The 16,488-nt window shown below is 46.9% G+C and overlaps 2 protein-coding genes and 1 long non-coding RNA gene across 3 annotated transcripts in view; 2 read left to right on the top strand and 1 right to left on the bottom strand.

Moving 5' to 3' along the window:
- Positions 1-5,293, bottom strand: part of LOC142602193 (uncharacterized) — a 53,827-nt gene extending 48,534 nt beyond the window's left edge. The window contains exon 1 of the long non-coding RNA XR_012835876.1: positions 5,171-5,293. This is a non-coding gene — a long non-coding RNA (uncharacterized LOC142602193). The remainder of the gene's footprint in view (positions 1-5,170) is intronic.
- The window catches only part of EPS8L2 (EPS8 signaling adaptor L2), a 62,992-nt gene extending 57,335 nt beyond the window's left edge, over positions 1-5,657 (top strand). The window contains exons 19-21 of the mRNA XM_075755619.1: positions 1,794-1,977; positions 2,853-2,985; positions 3,323-5,657. Of these exons, the coding sequence (XP_075611734.1) occupies positions 1,794-1,977; positions 2,853-2,985; positions 3,323-3,394 (389 nt within the window). The 3' untranslated portion in view covers positions 3,395-5,657. The remainder of the gene's footprint in view (positions 1-1,793; positions 1,978-2,852; positions 2,986-3,322) is intronic.
- A 1,421-nt stretch (positions 5,658-7,078) lies between these two features.
- TALDO1 (transaldolase 1) lies at positions 7,079-14,712 on the top strand. Its single transcript, XM_075755614.1, has 8 exons — positions 7,079-7,302; positions 10,178-10,301; positions 10,778-10,885; positions 11,562-11,693; positions 12,141-12,316; positions 12,481-12,678; positions 13,725-13,870; positions 14,479-14,712. The coding sequence occupies exons 1-8, from the start codon at positions 7,206-7,208 to the stop codon at positions 14,509-14,511; spliced, it is 1,014 nt and encodes a 337-aa protein (XP_075611729.1). The 5' UTR covers positions 7,079-7,205; the 3' UTR covers positions 14,512-14,712.
- Positions 14,713-16,488: the final 1,776 nt, after the last annotated feature.

Below are 16,488 nucleotides of genomic sequence, written 5' to 3'. Positions count from 1 at the left end.
TTTTGGTTATTGTGTGCATGTAGCCAGACCTACCCAAGTGTGTGTTCCCTCTCCTAAGGCTCTGCGCAAGGAGGGTCTGCACCTTTTAGTGATAGGCAATAGACCAGCAGTGGTTTTGGAGACATAGAGAGGAGGTTCCAGGTAGTCAAACAGCCAACAGAGCAGCTCTGGGGAGCTCCCTGACTCACGTCACGGGCTCTCAGGCAGCCTGGGACAAGCAGGGCAAAAAGGTGATCACTGTAACCCTCCTTCCAGCTGACTTTCCTCCTCCTCCCAAGGAGAGAGTTTCCTTTCCCCACCAAAAGGTTTAAGTGTGTCTAAGCAACCACCTACATTCAGGGCAATCCCTTTCTCTCGCTTCCTTTGCTCTTGTCTCCCACCACACACGCAGTGCCCGCCTGGTCTGTGCCTTCATGTGGTTTCAGAGACATCCCAGCCAGCAGATCTGCCAAATACGAGATTCACATCACTCCCTCACCCTGCGCATGCTACGCGGGGTCACAGAGCATGAGAAAGACCAGGAGCCCTGCTCACCTCACCCCCTTATCACGCCCTGCATACACTTGTAGCAAGCTGTCTCCTCGAGGCCGCAACCGGGGTTGATCCCCTGTTCCGCTACCACGGACTCCCGGAAGCAGGAGCCCTTTGGGGAGGGAAAGCCCCGTAATACAAACATCACGGATATGTATCTATTAATAACACTGAGTTATTCTCCACAGTCTTCAGGAGTTTCATGGAAAAAGTGATACTGGTTGACGTGTCACTGGAGTTTTGTGAGTGCGCTGCTCACTCCCAGTTCATGCTTCCTGCCGCTTCTATTTAGCTGCACAGCAAAAGCTGGAGTTCTGAGGACTGGTCCCATGGCAGGGGGGTTGGAACTAGGTGATCTTTGAGGTCCCTTCCAACCCAAACCATTCTATGATTCTATGACTTGGATCAGCAACTTATTAGAAGTAGCAGACAGGACTGAAAAGTAGAGGGAGCAGGGCTACAGCTCAAACACAAGACTCTAATTGTAGGTACTCACAGAATTGGCCTTCCACATCAGGTGAAAGCAAAGGGGCAACAGGAAGAAAATAAATGGCAACACAGGGGCAGAGAAAAATGGGAACCTTGCTCTCAGAAAGAGATAGTCAGGCCTCCCTGACCTCTGCTGTCTCACGTGGTCTAGGTTTTTTCCCCTCCCTCCTGCAGGGCAATTTCCTTATTTCAATGGCCCAAAGGGAACTAAGTAGCTCAAAAACAGGAAGATGACAAACTAAAGCAAAAAAACAACAGCAACACCAGACACCAGGGAAAAGAGACCCTGGCCCTTGTCACCACCCGGCAGCACCGGTGGAAGCAAAGGCATCGCCAGATCAGGTTTTACACCCTTGAGTAAACTTCTGTTGGTCGGTGTTGCAGGGTTTTATGTCCTTTGAATGAGGTGTGATGGACAGGATAAGTTAGCAACACGAGAAACAAGATCAATCCCAATATAAATTTGTGTATAAAATAGGTGAAAATACAGGTCCTTAGCAGCACCTGCTGCAGACACCAGTCACACAAAATTAATGTGTTCTTATCAAAATGTTCTCATTTTGCTAAATGTGGCACGCTTTTCCCCCAATAAGTGCTTCTGAACAAGAATTTTCCAAGCAGATTGATGGGTAGTTTTGCTCCTGCTGGGTAAAAGCAAGTGTCTTTGCAGATACAAGCTCTCATTTTCCCCACAAACACATTAATTTAATAGGATTTGTGACTAAAGACTTGATTTCATTCCCTACTCCTTACTTTGTGCCTTGTTTCCCTAGAACTTATTCATCAAATGGACGAGCTGAATGATGAGTTGCTAAAGAAGATCACAAACAATAAAATTCAGCCTCCACACAGGAATTTCAAAGTAGAAAAGCCTCAGCAAGTTTTTGTGCCCCTCACCTTCGAATCCAGCACTGAAGAAGTCAAAGCTTGGCTGGAGGCAAAGGCATTCAGCAAAGAGTAAGAACTGCTTTACTACCATATGAAATGCTCGTTCTGCAATTAAAAAGGAGTGGGGGAGGCAGCTTGCAGCATTTCAACTGGATTACAAGTCACTTGTATTTACTTACAGAGCCTGTGTTGCAAATTAGATTTTAATCATATTAAATCTAGGCTATATAACCAGTACAGAGCCAAACTTACTCCCTTTCTTTCTTACACACTAATAAACCTTGTCCTACAGTGCAGCAAAAGACCTGATGAGTAGCTGCAAATAAAGAAACAGTCTTGTTACTCCACACAACTCACAGCCAAACACTGTGCAATGTCCTACCACCAGTGCTTGTCTGGCCGCAGTTAGCCAGTTCAGACTGCTGAACTTAGAGAAAAATAACTAATTAACTAGCTAAACCCATGGCCTGAAATGCAAATTCCAGATGACTGCCCGTCTCCAGAGAAGCTGTCATAAAGTATCCCTGAGGAAGAGCCAAACCCTCAGCCGGGGCTAGCAAATCTTCCCAGCCACCAGGGAAGGACCAAAACTACACGTTTTGGTTACAAGTTACAACTCACACTCTGCCCAGCGAGCTAAGAGTAGCTCCAGGATTGCTCCCCAAATGTGATGCAACTGGGGTGAAATCACTGCAATACCCATGGGGCTGGGTACACGCTGGGTGCCAGGGTGATGCTGGCTTCACCCGCTCCTCATCCCCGCCAAGAGCGTGGGTTACCCAAGAGCTGCCCCCTTGGCACAGCCCCAGGGCCTTGCATGTGACACAGTCCTGGTGCAGGGGCTGCACGGCAGCTGCTCCTAGCCCTTTTATCTCGGACTACGCACCTTTGGCAAGAGGCCACGCTTAGCACAATTATCATCTCCTCCCTTTGTGTCTTCCCAGAACAGTGGAACACCTTGGCATCCTTACTGGAGCTCAGCTCTTCTCCCTCAACAGAGAGGAGCTGAAGAAAGTGTGTGGGGATGAGGGAAACAGAGTATACAGTAAAATCACAGTGGAGAAAAACCAACTGGAGGTAAGTAGCTTTCTGGACAATTCCCACCTGAATGGGTGTCTCTACCAGCAGTGTCAGATATCCCATTAAACAGACATTTTAAGAAACGCAATTTAAAAAAAAACCCCAACAAACAACCAAAAAAACCACACCACCTAAAAATGCTGATAAGTCTTTTAAGCAAAAAGGCCCCAAATGTGTAAGGCAGATCACCCTGTCTCCACTAACGAATCTGCCTTCTTACCGGTATCACTCATCCCTTTGAAACTAGCTCCACTCTTACAGCATTAGTTAAGCATTATAATTTAACTACAGCTTGAAGTTAAAATTCAAACTTTCTGTTTTGTTTCCATTCTAGAAAAGCAGAGGTGAGTCAGAGCTCCAAGAAATCATGAAGCGTCGCCAGGAAAGGATTGATTCCGCTAATTAAAATCTATATCTGCTTTATTTCAGCTATTAGTCATAGTAGTGCAGAAAAAGGGAATGAAAGCAATGAGCCCCAGTCCAGACAAAAGACAGCAGTGCTCCACACTTAGCGGGGTGTAATTGCCATCAAAGCGACAATTTCTTGAACGCTGTTAATAAGGGTAGACAATAAGACCATGTCCCATTGGGAAAGGTGTTTTACTATTGCATGAGTATTTTTTTTTTTATAACTATATATTTTATACTGAAATTTTATGTGCATGCGATCAGGGCAGATCAGAATTCACACGTGTCTGAATGTACAACAATGGCTGGATTCAAGCAAAAAAGACCCCACAAAGCTTTTCTCCAAGGGCTGTACCTGCTCCCAACCCCCTCGCCAGCTTGGCTTGGGAAGAGAGGGCATGGCACACAGCGCAGAACGAGCCAGCTTGCATGTTTCGAGTCTGGACCACGGAAATAGGTCTTTTCCCCCACTTTTCATTTCCTTCTCTGTGGCAGATATCCCCTGCAGCCCACTAGCAACGGCCTTGGGACAATTCACTGTCCTTCTTCTGTCCCCCCATGCCCCCTCGTTGGATGAGGCTAGAATTGCAACACACATTACCTAGGCCTGGCTGCTTCTTTAAATACACGTACCGGTTAGTGCTGTCTTTAAACAGGGGAAATGGGCTTTCATTGCGTAAGAACCAGAAGGATCCAAGTGACAACTGAAGCGATTTGAATCGGCAAATGGGTGAGCTCAGTCTGATCAGCCCTTCACCTTGGCACTGATCCTGCAGCGGAAAGTTGTGGTATTGCCGAAGCCAGGCCTCAAACAAGGAGACAGTAAGCCCCTATGGTTCCTTCCCAGACCAGTTGCACCAAAAGCCCTTCCCAGGGCGTTCGCCACTCATCCCCACCTTCACATTTTCATTGCAAACAGTAATCTGAAATGCTTCCTAAACATCTAAGAAACAAAAGTACACTTGGAAAGGCTGGTTTAATACACAATCAATAGCCACGAGAAAAAAAAAAAATCTAATTTGGTAGAGGCTGTTGTTCTTCACTTCCTCTTTTTCTTAATAACGTTATGTGCATATGTATATATCTCTCTAGTGAAATAGCCCCTCAGTCTTACAATCTATAAACAAGGATGAGGAAAAAATCCCTTTCCCTAGAGACATAATTAAGTGATTACGCATCAATAATTCACTCAAAAGTTTTAAAAGCAAGCATATAGTAGATTTCCTGTCCACAGCAAGTTTGGCACACGCTGTATTTATATCTATATTTTACTTACAGACCAACTTGCTAGGAAGGCAGTAAAGCAAACACATCTACAGGAACTGCTGACAGGCCTTTGTCATTCTCCCTCATTCGCACTCCTTAACTTTGGTTGAATGGGAATTGAGGCCCAGACTCCACAAAGACTTACACCTGCGCTTTCCTTTACGTCCTGTGAATGGTCCCACCTCCTTGAAAGGTTAAGCACGGGCCTAAGTCTTTGCATAATTTGGGCCCATCCTTGCACATTTAATGGAAAAAGCTGTAGAGCTGTAAAGCAGCGGCTGGGGAACACGTGTCTAAATCTGAGACTACTGATACGCCTCTCAATTTTGGCTTTCTTCTTCCAGAAAAATGTTTCTAATGGATGATATATTTTCTTAATCTCGAAATAGGACATTGTTAGCACCAGCAGAATTAGGGAGCAGGCAGGGAACTTATGGAGGAGGATCATGGTTTTAGTCACAACCCTGCTGGTTTGCCACAGCGGCTGGAATTTGCAAAGGGCACTCACCTTGTCAGGGAGGGATGAAGAGGACAATCCTCCTGAGAAGCCCTGGCTCTGGATTAGGGTGGAGATGGGAAGCAGGCGTGAACACTGGCAAACCATTGGTATTAGAAGCACAGGAGGCTAAATAATTTCTGAAATGAAAATAAAAAAACAAACAGTGAGCTAGGAAACACACCACCGTTCTTGTCTTTGGGTATAAAGGAAAACAAATCGCACAGAATTACAGTTACTTGGGATTATGATAGAACCATACATGACAGTTCTGTAAAGCCGAGAGCCACGGGAGCATTTCGTAAAATAAATATATTAGTAGACCTTATTGCAGAAGGCACTTTGAAAAATTTCCATACGCCTGAGCTGTGCATCTGTTATATTTGTACTGCCTGCAGATAACGCTATAATGTACTGTACATTAATGTAATTGAACGAAGGATAAAATGATATAACCATGCACTGTATAAGATTTATTAAAATAGTTAAGTTATAACTCCATCTCTGTCTCTTTCGCTTGGATATAAATGAAAGCAAGAGGACACAGAAAACGTCGATAAGGCCTGCTTTTTCTAATGACTTGTGACTCTGTGTCTAAGGTACACAGCAGAGTATCTGAAACCGCAGGTTTCCTTTTATTTCTGGGGGACTGCCATTCAAAAGGGAGGATGTTATGGCTTTGATATTCATGTCTAAAAACAGGGGTAGGTGAAAATCCCACTTATGATAGTAATCGAATGCCAGGAAAGCTACCGGCTGAATCCAGAACATCCCCTTGCTCGTCATCTTGGAGAACAAATCTCTTGTACCTCTGGAACACACAACTGAGACAACACACCAGCGTTTACACACACAGACACTGTCCAAGACTGCATTGCGTGCTGAGCTGAAACTGCCCAACCCTGGTCGATGCCAGGTAGTGCAGGGCCGAGAACAAAGAGAAGAGAAGGGACATACGAGGGAGGCTCGCTCTTACTCCTTGGCAAAGCACTCTGGAGACAAGCAGACCATGTTTCCTGCATGGCCACGGAATTCAAGCAGGACTTAACTACAACACCTCTTTCCATTATCTTCTCTTTGGGCTGGACAAAGCATGAGAAGGTTGTACAAAAGCGTATTCTTGTCTATCAGGAAGGGAAGTTACTGTGGCAGCTTCCACCATCGAAACAAACCAAAACAAAACGAGGGGAAAGGCGCAAACCAAAGAGCCTCTATTTGAAGGCCAAGCGGCTACTTCTGCAGCATTTCCAGCCAAGTCCCATTCCCTGCTTCAGAAGCACAACCACGTTAACGGGATCGCCTTCCCTAGGGCTGAAATGAAGCCCAGGGAGCCGCAGGTGCCCAAGCACGTGTGCCTTGCCGGGTCAGGGGAGCTCCTCCAGCACGGCAGCAGGGGCTGGAGCCCTGGCTGACAGGCCGTGTTGAGCCTGGACACCACAGCGAGGGAGGAAACGGGTTAACGCAGGCGTGGCGCGGCTGCGAGGCTTTCCTCCAGGCTGCTAAAGGAGGCGAAGGCCTCACCCTCCCCAACCCTCCCGCCGCCATCTTATGTCACCGGCGGAGCCCTGTCCCGGAGAGGCCCCGCGGGCCCAAGACAGATGGATGTCTGGGGGGGAGGCTCGGGCGCCGTGACCGGACGTGAGGAGGCCCCACGGGAACTCCCGGGGACTGGAGGGTCCCCTCGGCCCCGGCCCTCCGGGGCAGCGGCCCCCGCTCGGGGCAATGGCGGGCAGGGGCATCCCCCGTCACCAAGGTGACCGTCCCCCGGAACTGACGAGCCGCCAAATTACCCAATCAGAAACTTCCTTCACCTCACGTCCTGCCCCGGCTCCTCCCAGTCGCGTCCGTCTTGCCCCCCCTCCGCGCTTCTGATTGGCTCTCCGCCTCCCTCCTGAGATGCGATTGGCGGCGGACGGGCGGCGCGCCCCTCCCCGCGGACGGTGGGTGTCGGGCACGAGCGGGCGGCGGGTGCGCGCGCAGGCCGGTTCCCCTCCGGGCACGCAGCGTTCCTTATAGGCGGCGCGGCCCCCCCCCCACCCCGTGGATTATGTCGGTGTCCCCCGTGAAGCGGCAGAAGATGGAGTCGGTGCTGGACCAGCTCAAGCACCACACCACCGTGGTGGCCGACACCGGGGACTTCAACGGTGAGAGGCGGCGGCGGCGGCGGGGCCTCTGTCACCGCACTTCTCCCCCCGCCCTCCGCGGAGAGTGGGCCCGCCCGGCCGAAGGGGCGACCGAACCACCCCGGTGGGGGGGCGGGGGTCGCCGTGCGCCCGGGAGGCGGCGGGGCCGCGGCCCGCTCGGTGCCGGTCGCGGCGCGTTGCGCAAGGCCGGCGTTGGGAAAGGCGCCGTTACCTAACGCGGGGCGGGGGGGGGGGGGAGAGGCTTCGGCCCGGGCAGAGCCGGCCAGTCCGGGGACACCCCGGTTTCCGCCAAGGGCACCCCGGAGGTCCGGGCTGGAAAAGACGCTGCTGCGTGGTGCCGGTGGCTTCCCCGGGGATCCGCTGTCCGCGCCGCGGGGGAGTCGCGGCACCCGGTGTGCTCCCGGCCGGGGTCGGAAGGACCGCCGGTGCGGTGACCGCCGCCGTCCCTGCTGCAGCTCCGCTCGCTCCACCGAGTCCCCCAGCGCCCGAACGGGCAGCGCCCGCCGCCGGTCACCGCCGCTCCTCCTGCCGTGCGCGGTGCCTGGCCCCGGGCCTCCGAGCGGGCAGCTGCCGGGCCCGGCCCAGCCCGGGTACTGCGTCTGTGGGAGCCCCCGGTGGCTTCTTTTCCCCCCGGTTTGACCTAGAGTGTGCGCAACCCCCGACGTGCAACTCCACCCGCTGCTCCTAAGCGCCAGGCTCGACCAGCTGAGCTCTGTGGGGCCGACAGAGTTGGGTTTTCCAATAGCCGGGGTCGGTTTGGGGGTTGGTTGTGTTTGTTTTTTTTTTTTCAAATGGTGGAAGCAAAGCAGTTGTGAAGCAAAGAAAACAATGCAAGAGTGCTTTTGTTCCCCTTATCTCATGAGAATGAGCAAGCATGCTCCTTTCCAAGGAAGGGAGGTGCCGTTGGATTATAAAGCCACTTGTTCTGAAGCTGTCGCTGCTGGAGCGCCTGCACAGGCATGCACCTTTCTCAGCACATCGGAGCGGAGAAATTCCTGAGCGCCTCTGGCTTTGCATAGAGCAACGCTCCTTGAACCCTGTCCCGCCGTCACCAAGGCCCGCGGTGATCTGTGTGCTGCTTACCTAATCCTACAGGTGATGAATAAACAAGCGTAAACAGCAACTGTCAAATGTATTAGTGAACTTAAGATGAAGAGCACACAAGGGTATGAATTTAAAACATTACACTGCCTACCTTAGCTTCAAAAAAGCATAATGGAAAAAAAAAGAAGTCCCTGTGGTGGCCAAGGGGGGTGTTTGTGTGCGGGTGGCAGCAAGGAGGCCGAGTACTGTCCGCTGGGAAGTTCTAACAAGCTCCTTAAAACAGTTTTGGGATCGATCTCCGGCTGCCTGCGTCACCTGCGGGTCTTTCTTACAGTCCAAACAAGGCTACAGTCAAGATCAGGCTCCCTCTCCCTTCAGGCTGATGTTCAAGCATCAAACTGATGCTGCTGAAGGTGCCGTTGTTGCTAACGCCGCTCGCCGGTTCAGTTCAGATAAGCGTGTCCGTGCGGTGGTGCGTAGGAAAGGACGCCGGTTTGAATGGCTCCTGAAGCTGTGCCCGCACTAAGTAGCGGTGGCTTCTTCAGTAGCTGCGCTAGGCTTGCTGTTTAACTAAGCCGGACCAGGATTTGCTCGCTCTTTTGCCCAGCTTGCTTTGTGCTCGCGATGAGGAAAGGTGGCATGACGGTCCCGGATGCCCCACCAAAGGCTTGTACTGCGCAGTGAAAACACAGGCTGCTCGCTGAGGTTACTTAATGCGCATTGCCAGACTTATAAAAGTCTTCAAATGCTGCAAGGCTGGAAAGAAGTAATAAACTCTTATCAAAATACAGCTCTCTGCAATCGTCTGTATGCTTCACAACTGGCTTTATTTGAAGCAGTACCCACATGAAGTGTTTTGAAGGGCTGCTTCATATGGAACGGACTTGCTCTGGGATCACAATCATTGCCTAGGAGGGAGCTATGGACGAACAATACTTATTTTCTTCCACGACTGCAAAATAAAGTTGCACTCTCTAGCTTGGCGTTTCCTCCCTGTGCAAAAACGCTGAGGAAAATGAGCTGGTAGTAAATAATTTGTTATTTTTGACATGTAGCTGTGTTAACAAGGGAGCTTGTAAGCAGAAAGGGCTGAAGGACCTGCAGAGGCTCTGCCCTGTTTGCTGAGTCAGGCAGCTCCGCTGTGATTAGGGCCAGACAATGCACGGTCACAGCCCGCTCTGGTAAACGGTTGGCATCGCTTGAAATAGGTGTAGACCAGGGCTTAAGGTAAGCCAGAGGTTCACATAGCTGCTGGAAGGAAGGAAGGCAGGCTGGTGGTACAAGGAAGTCACAAGAACAGATACTAGGAAATGGTCTGCAGCTCTCTGAAAAAGTTTTAAAATGCAGTAAGAAAAGTTGCTAGAGCCTAACAGATGAGTTGTTCTCCTGCTCTGGTTCTAAGAGTTGCAGACAAACAAAAAGCCAAACACCTAACTGCTAGAAGGGAAGAAAGATCTCCTTGTCTTTAATTCTTCCTGTGATTCCTGGAATTCAGCTACGCTGGTGAACACGATATGATAGGAGAAGTTGAAAATAAGTACTGCTTCATCTGTCATTTCTACAAGTTTATCTTTTTTTGGGCAATGTCTATAGCAGTGAGTAAGCTTTGCTGTATTTATTACTGTGGCTCTGTTAACCTTGTTCTGGCACTTCTGGCACAAGCCAGCTTTAAGGCAGTGGTATTTAAACATCGTTGTGCGCAAGCCTGCTCTGCCACGAATGCCACTATCGTACAGCCATTAAGTCTTTACATTCTTGCATATCTGAGCAAAATCCTTTTAATTGCTCCAGCCTGCTGATTGTTTTAAACAGGCTGTTTTTATTTCCCTAGCAATTGATGAGTACAAGCCCCTAGATGCCACCACAAACCCATCTCTGATACTAGCTGCTGCTCAGATGCCAGCTTACCAGGAACTTGTGGATGATGCTGTTGCCTACGGCAAAAAACTTGGTGGGTAAGTAAAGAGGGTTGTTTTGGGTTTTTTAATCTCAGTAGATCTATATTTAAGTTGCCTTATTTATACAAGTAGCATTTAGTATGACTGGCAATATGAGGGGAAAACCCCAGTACGTACTCGTAGGTGTATCTCCTGCCCTGAAAAGCCTCAACCCTTATTAAAGAAAAATTTCTTGTGCAGGTTTTGGATGTGCTTTGAAGTGCACCTCCATTTACCAGTTCACATGTGGCCTTCTAGGACTGCTCAGGAAAACACTCTTGAGTTGACAGCATTATAGGAAAGTGTCCGAAGGTTAATACTGCTGATGGTGCATGGAGGGCAGAACATCAGCATGAAGCAGAGCACAAGTGGCTGTTTGAACTCTGGAATTTAATGTTAAATGGGCTGTGAAATTTGATCTTCAAATCCACAGCAAGGTGGGAATGCACTCCCCCCCCCCCCCCAAAATTAATTTTGCTCTTTGTGGTTTTCAGGTCAGAAGAGGAGCAGATCAAAAATGCCTGTGACAAGCTTTTTGTATTATTTGGAGCTGAAATACTGAAGAGGATACCTGGCCGTGTCTCCACAGAAGTAGATGCAAGGTTGGCTCTTTTTCCTCTGGGTTGCCCTGGGTATTTGTACATACAGAAGAGACATGATGCAAGTTGGAGAAAGATGTTCTTGACTAAACAAACTCTTGCTAGTCTTAAGTGATCTATATTGTTAATATTTGTTTAATTAAGAGCATAGATTTTGCTTAGTACGCTTGATTAGAACTTGGTGACAAAATTTTATGAAAACAAGTAATACTGAGCTTGGATTTTTGTAATCATCTTGTTCCTTAAGCAAGGGAAACCTCATGTTTCCAGTACAATTAGAGTTTTGGTCATTTTCTTCTGTGTGATAAGGTCTTCTCAATTTACCAAGAGATCTGTTTTAACAGTTTATTTCAAGACTTGCCTAAGACTTCTCTGTTAACCTACTCCTTGCTAATTCATTAGCTTCTGCATTCATTATGAAAAACTTGAGGAAAACTTTTTAGTCTATAACTTTCTCAAGGAAAGCTGTCTTGAGCTCTGGATCCTCTGAATCCAAGAGTAGCAGTGCTGTCATACACATACTTGATGGGCTCACAATCCTGGAAGTATCTCTGAGAGCAAAAACCTGCTGTTGGCATGTACAAGCTGCTAAAACAGACACTGTTTCTCAGTCGGGCTTGGGGAGGAAAACATTTTTTTAAAAAAATCAGTTTTAAGCAGTCCTGCTCTTGTTTCAAAGGTTGTCCTTTGATAAGGAAGGAATGATTCAAAGGGCCAGGCGCCTCATTGACCTTTATAAGGAAGCAGGAATTGGTAAAGATCGTATTCTCATAAAGCTCTCTTCAACATGGGAAGGAATCCAGGCTGGCAAGTAAGTATTTCCGTAGCTTATAGGCTGATTCATAGCTTGCTTCTGCCTGTTCACAGGCACCTGACAAACGCATTCCGCACTTAAAATAATTGCTTTGAAAGCACTGCACCAGGAAATCCATTACCAGGGCTACAGCTGGCAAGCAAGGTGCTCTGCTACAGCTTTCTGTTGAAAGAGGAAAAATTTGTTCATACAAGGGCCAGGCCCCAAACAGAGTTTCCTGAAATATCATGCTAAGTTGTCTGCATTTGCTTCAAGGAACAGCATTAAATAAAGCAGAGTCTGGCAGTGCAAAACACTTGCTGTTAGCTTAAAACTTTAAATTAGGAATGTGGTACAGTTTTAACTCAAGAAATGCCGTAATTTTAACTTACTAGCTTGTTTGTTACTAGAATACAGATTCAGTAGGTGAGCAAACTGGTGTTTTAAGCCAGCCTGTATCTGCAGGGTTCTGGAAGCAGAGCATGGGATTTCCTGCAACATGACCTTGCTGTTCTCCTTTGCTCAGGCAGTTGCCTGTGCTGAAGCTGGAGTTACTCTGATTTCCCCATTCGTAGGACGTATCCTGGATTGGTATGTTGCAAATGGAGATAAGAAAACCTACGAGCCTTCGGAGGATCCAGGTAAGCTTTCCTTTTAACATTTTTTAAAAATACAATAGCTACTCATTTAAACTACAGTTTACTCTCATAAGATTTATGAAAAAATGCTGGGTTTGAGCACGTTCTAAATCATCATTTGTACCTCAAATGACTTATTCTGAAAGTTGCTGATTTCTTCTTGTTAGGAGTGAAGAGTGTCACTAAGATCTATAACTACTACAAAAAGTTTGGCTACAAAACTATCGTAATGGGTGCTTCGTTTCGAAATACGGGAGAAATAAAAGCACTTACAGGCTGTGACTATCTCACCATTTCACCCAAGCTTTTGGCAGAGCTCAGCAAAGACTATGTCAAGTTGACTCCCATGCTCAGTGTAAAAGAGGGTAAGTCCGCTTCTGCGTAATATGGGCTTGCTCAGTCTCCCTTTCCTGGATGTTAAGCATATGTGGTTCCACTCGGCTCTGCGGTGCTTGCTTCCACTCTGCTTTAAGGATAAGTCTTCACCCCTCTCTCTAGGAAATCCTGTGGCCTCATTACAACAGTTCTGCTACAGTTGCTGACACATATAGTCACTTCTTCAGGGTCTTGGGTCCCACCAAGTACGCAAACTCAAATTGAGATGGATTTGAGTGTGCTTGAATCCTGTGTACCTTCTCCTGAGAGGATGGAGAGCAGACAGAAGAACTTTATATTTCATATGCTTTTGGGGATGAAATTTTACTGAATATTAGCAAAGATACCAAACCATAAGTTTAATCTTCTGTTAATATTGTATTGGTAATGGAATTAGCTCCAGACCTACTAAAAAGTATGTTTTCCCTCCAGAAGCTCTAGAAATCAATAATATGCAAGACTAAGTGATTTGATCTAGCAGTGCCGTGCCACGATGGTTTTGAGTGTGTGTTCCCATTGCACTACTCTTGCTTTTCTGTAGCCTTATTAACCTGCTACTTTACAGCTCAGAAAATGAGATTTATGCCCAGCTGTAGTCCTGGGTTGCTGCTTACAGGCTGCTGGCTGGCCTAGAGGCACGTTATCAATTGAGCTTTTGTTAGGTACTGCCAAATAATCAAAGACTAATTGTTCAACATACTTGCTTAGAATGTCTCACTGCAGTAGGACTGTTGCATAATTCTTGATAATAGGCCTGAAAGTACCGTACCATTCAGAGTCAGATACGAGATAATGGCATACACATAAATACCGTATTTTAAGAGAAACTGATTATCTAGCCTACTTCCCCCTGAAACCAGATCAGGAGCACTTTCAGTCTTGCATCCCAAAGCCTGCTTCTGTAGCAAGTCATGTTGGAAGTGGTGGTGGATGTTTTTCAACAGCTGGAGATAGTCAGAATCTTGAGACTGTTTTAGGAAGCCTGTTGTATTTAATAATTATGGTTTTGTTTCTCTTTTCAATTCCCCTTGCACAGCTCAGGCCTGTGAGCTTGAGAAGATCCACCTGGATGAGAAGGCATTCCGCTGGCACCATAATGAAGACCAAATGGCTGTGGAGAAACTATCTGATGGAATCAGAAAATTTGCTGCAGATGCAATTAAACTGGAGAGGATGTTAAAGGTAGATGTTACATCACGCTGCCTCCTGCCAGCTCATGTTCCTGCAGCTAACCCCCAGTTCCTTCAGTATAGCTAAGGATTAGGAACCTGTAAGCAAGTCTGATCAGGTTTTTATACAGGCAGTACACATTATGTCGGACAGGCAGCTAGCAAACTGGCCACCTAAATTAAGTGAACTTCACTGCATCTCAGGAAAGAATTCGTGCCAGATGTATAGGGCCACACCTGCTGTTGGAGGCCCAAGGCAGTGTTTAGACTGGCAGCTAATCAAGATAACTCTACTGTCAAAGTGAAAAGTCTAATTCTAAACTCATTAGCTGTCAGCAGTGCTACAAGACATGTAAATAATCTTCAGATAGTGAGCTGGAAATAAATCATACTTGTACTTGGCACTAGGAGGCACCAAGAAGAGATATGCTGAGTACTGCCAGGCCACATGAAAGTCTTCTGTCAAGTTTATGGAGAGTCTTTGAAATTGGCTGAGTTGAACAGTGTGTTTTTGGGGGGGGAAACACACCAAGTATACTTAATAGTGACTTAACCCTGCATTGCTAAAGCACAGTTCCCAAACTCTTACTCACTGCTGTTTGTTTACTTCTCTCTTTCTAGGAGCGAATGTTCAGTGCTGAAAATGGAAAGTAGAAAAAACAGAGTTTTCCTGAGTGGTCAAGGCTGAATGAGTGGATCACCTGAGGTTAAATGGATGTATAAATGTCTTACCTGTAAAAGTCTTATGCTATGTATGGATAGATTTCTGTATCATGCTTTTTTATCAATTTGCAAAGGGACAAATAGAATTTCAAATTTGTGGCACTTTTGTCAATACATGCAAATTAACACAGACTCTCCTTGTAACATGTTCATTTCACTGCTGCAGGAGATACCTGACATCAATGTTTTCATCTTTTAACTTTTTGTATTAAATTCCTAATCAAGTCTACAGTCATAACACATTAAGAAAGCAGGTTTGTCTTTCACACTTCTACTGCAACTAAAGACACAAATTTCAAAAGCCCACCTTGGTACAAAACCCACAAGTACTCTTATGAGACATATATACACACACACACTAAACCAACTAGGCTCTGGTTCCTTCCTCTCCTCCTTCTGCAGCCAAGGCAGCAGCAGTAGTGACTTCTTTTTAAAGTTTTATCACCCTCTCCTTTCCTCACTGTCCTTAAGCTGCTGCTTTTGTGAAAGAGGAAGAGCCTTCCCCAGAAATGACCTAATCCAGAACTTACCAATTATGGGGCTTTCTATTAAGTTGGGATGCATGATTTCATGCTGTATTTCATTAAGACTAATTAAATATCTCTTATTAGTTTATATAGGTCCAGTTCCATCAAGAGCAGACAAGAACAAGCAATAGGACAAGAGGAAATGGCTTCACAATGTACCAGAGGAGGTTTAGAGTAGATATTAGGAAATTTTTTTTTCTTTCACTAAAAGGGTTATTAAGTGCTGGAACAGGCAACCACTTCCCTGGGCAGAGTCACCATTCTTGGAGGTATTTAAGAGATGTGTAGATGTGGTGCTGGGGCATGGGTTAGTAGTGGGCTTGGCAGTGTGAGGTTAACAGTTGGACTCGATCTGAAAGGTCCTTTCCAACCTAAATGACTCTGCAGTTCTAAGCGGGTTGGTCATTTAAGACCAAACTAGCTTTCTAAGGGAGATGAAGCCACCTCAGAGGACTGATCTAGACCCCTCTGCTCTACAGGTATAGGTAAGAGTGAGAAGCAGGCCAGGCTAGAAGGCAGGCAGAGGGAGGTGACCTTGTTCCCTTCCTTTCGAAGGTCAAGCTAGCATTAAAAGCTTTACTCTGCCCCCACCTCCTTACACTGCCACAGAGCCGTCTGACCTACCACTGCACATCCAAGTTCCAGCACAGTGATTTAGATCACCAGAGTCATTACAAACTGTCAGCAGAGTAGTGTGTCCTGCTGAAAAGGAAACCGAACTTCACGTACAGCAGAGGTGCCAAGTACAAGCCTGTAGGCTCTCTGCTTTGGACCTAGCTTTTACAAAGTCTGTTTTCTGCTCCAGAGTATGAGATGAGGAGAGGTCTAGCTTCTCAGCAGACCAGTTTCCTACACAGGCAAGTTCAGCTCTAGCTGTTAACAGTTACAAAAGTATGAAGTCATGACTTCCTCAGGTAAGAGGATGAGGCTTTCAGCCAGTCCAGAATTACACTTCCCTGGGACAGCTTTAATAAAGCTGCAGAGATGAGAGACCAGTGAGACCCATGGCAAACCACAGATGACTTCTGAAAGGCAACACAACTCATGAGCAGGCACTTCCAACATGTTTTCTAAAAACTACTGTTAGAATATCAGAACAGATGACTGGGTAGGATGGGGATTCTCAGCCAGACAAAAATATTTCCCCACAGCAACAAGCCTACTTAATCTAGCAAACTGTGAACATGAAACAATGTCAATGATGAAGACCTCAAGTATTTCCCATATTCTGAAGACAAAGGTCTGGGGCTATAGAAGTGACAAATACAAAACTGCTGTATGGAGAGGGTGGTGCAGTTGTTGCTGGTCTCCCTGAAAAACATCTTTGCTCCTCACATTCACTGACAGGTGATAAGCCTCTCTACAGGCTGTAACTTCACCT

This window comes from Balearica regulorum, chromosome 5 (genome assembly GCF_011004875.1).
Source record: "Balearica regulorum gibbericeps isolate bBalReg1 chromosome 5, bBalReg1.pri, whole genome shotgun sequence".
Lineage (NCBI taxonomy): Eukaryota > Metazoa > Chordata > Aves > Gruiformes > Gruidae > Balearica > Balearica regulorum.
The sequence above is the reverse complement of the archived record's forward strand: the minus strand, read 5'-3'. Positions and strand labels throughout refer to the sequence as shown.

Coding starts and splice junctions, on each gene's coding strand:
- TALDO1 (XM_075755614.1), top strand. CDS start 7,206: ATGTCGGTGTCCCCCGTGAAGCGGCAGAAGATGGAGTCGGTGCTGGAC. Junction 10,302..10,777: donor TACGGCAAAAAACTTGGTGG/GTAAGTAAAGAG, acceptor TGTGGTTTTCAG/GTCAGAAGAGGAGCAGATCA. Junction 12,317..12,480: donor CGAGCCTTCGGAGGATCCAG/GTAAGCTTTCCT, acceptor TCTTCTTGTTAG/GAGTGAAGAGTGTCACTAAG.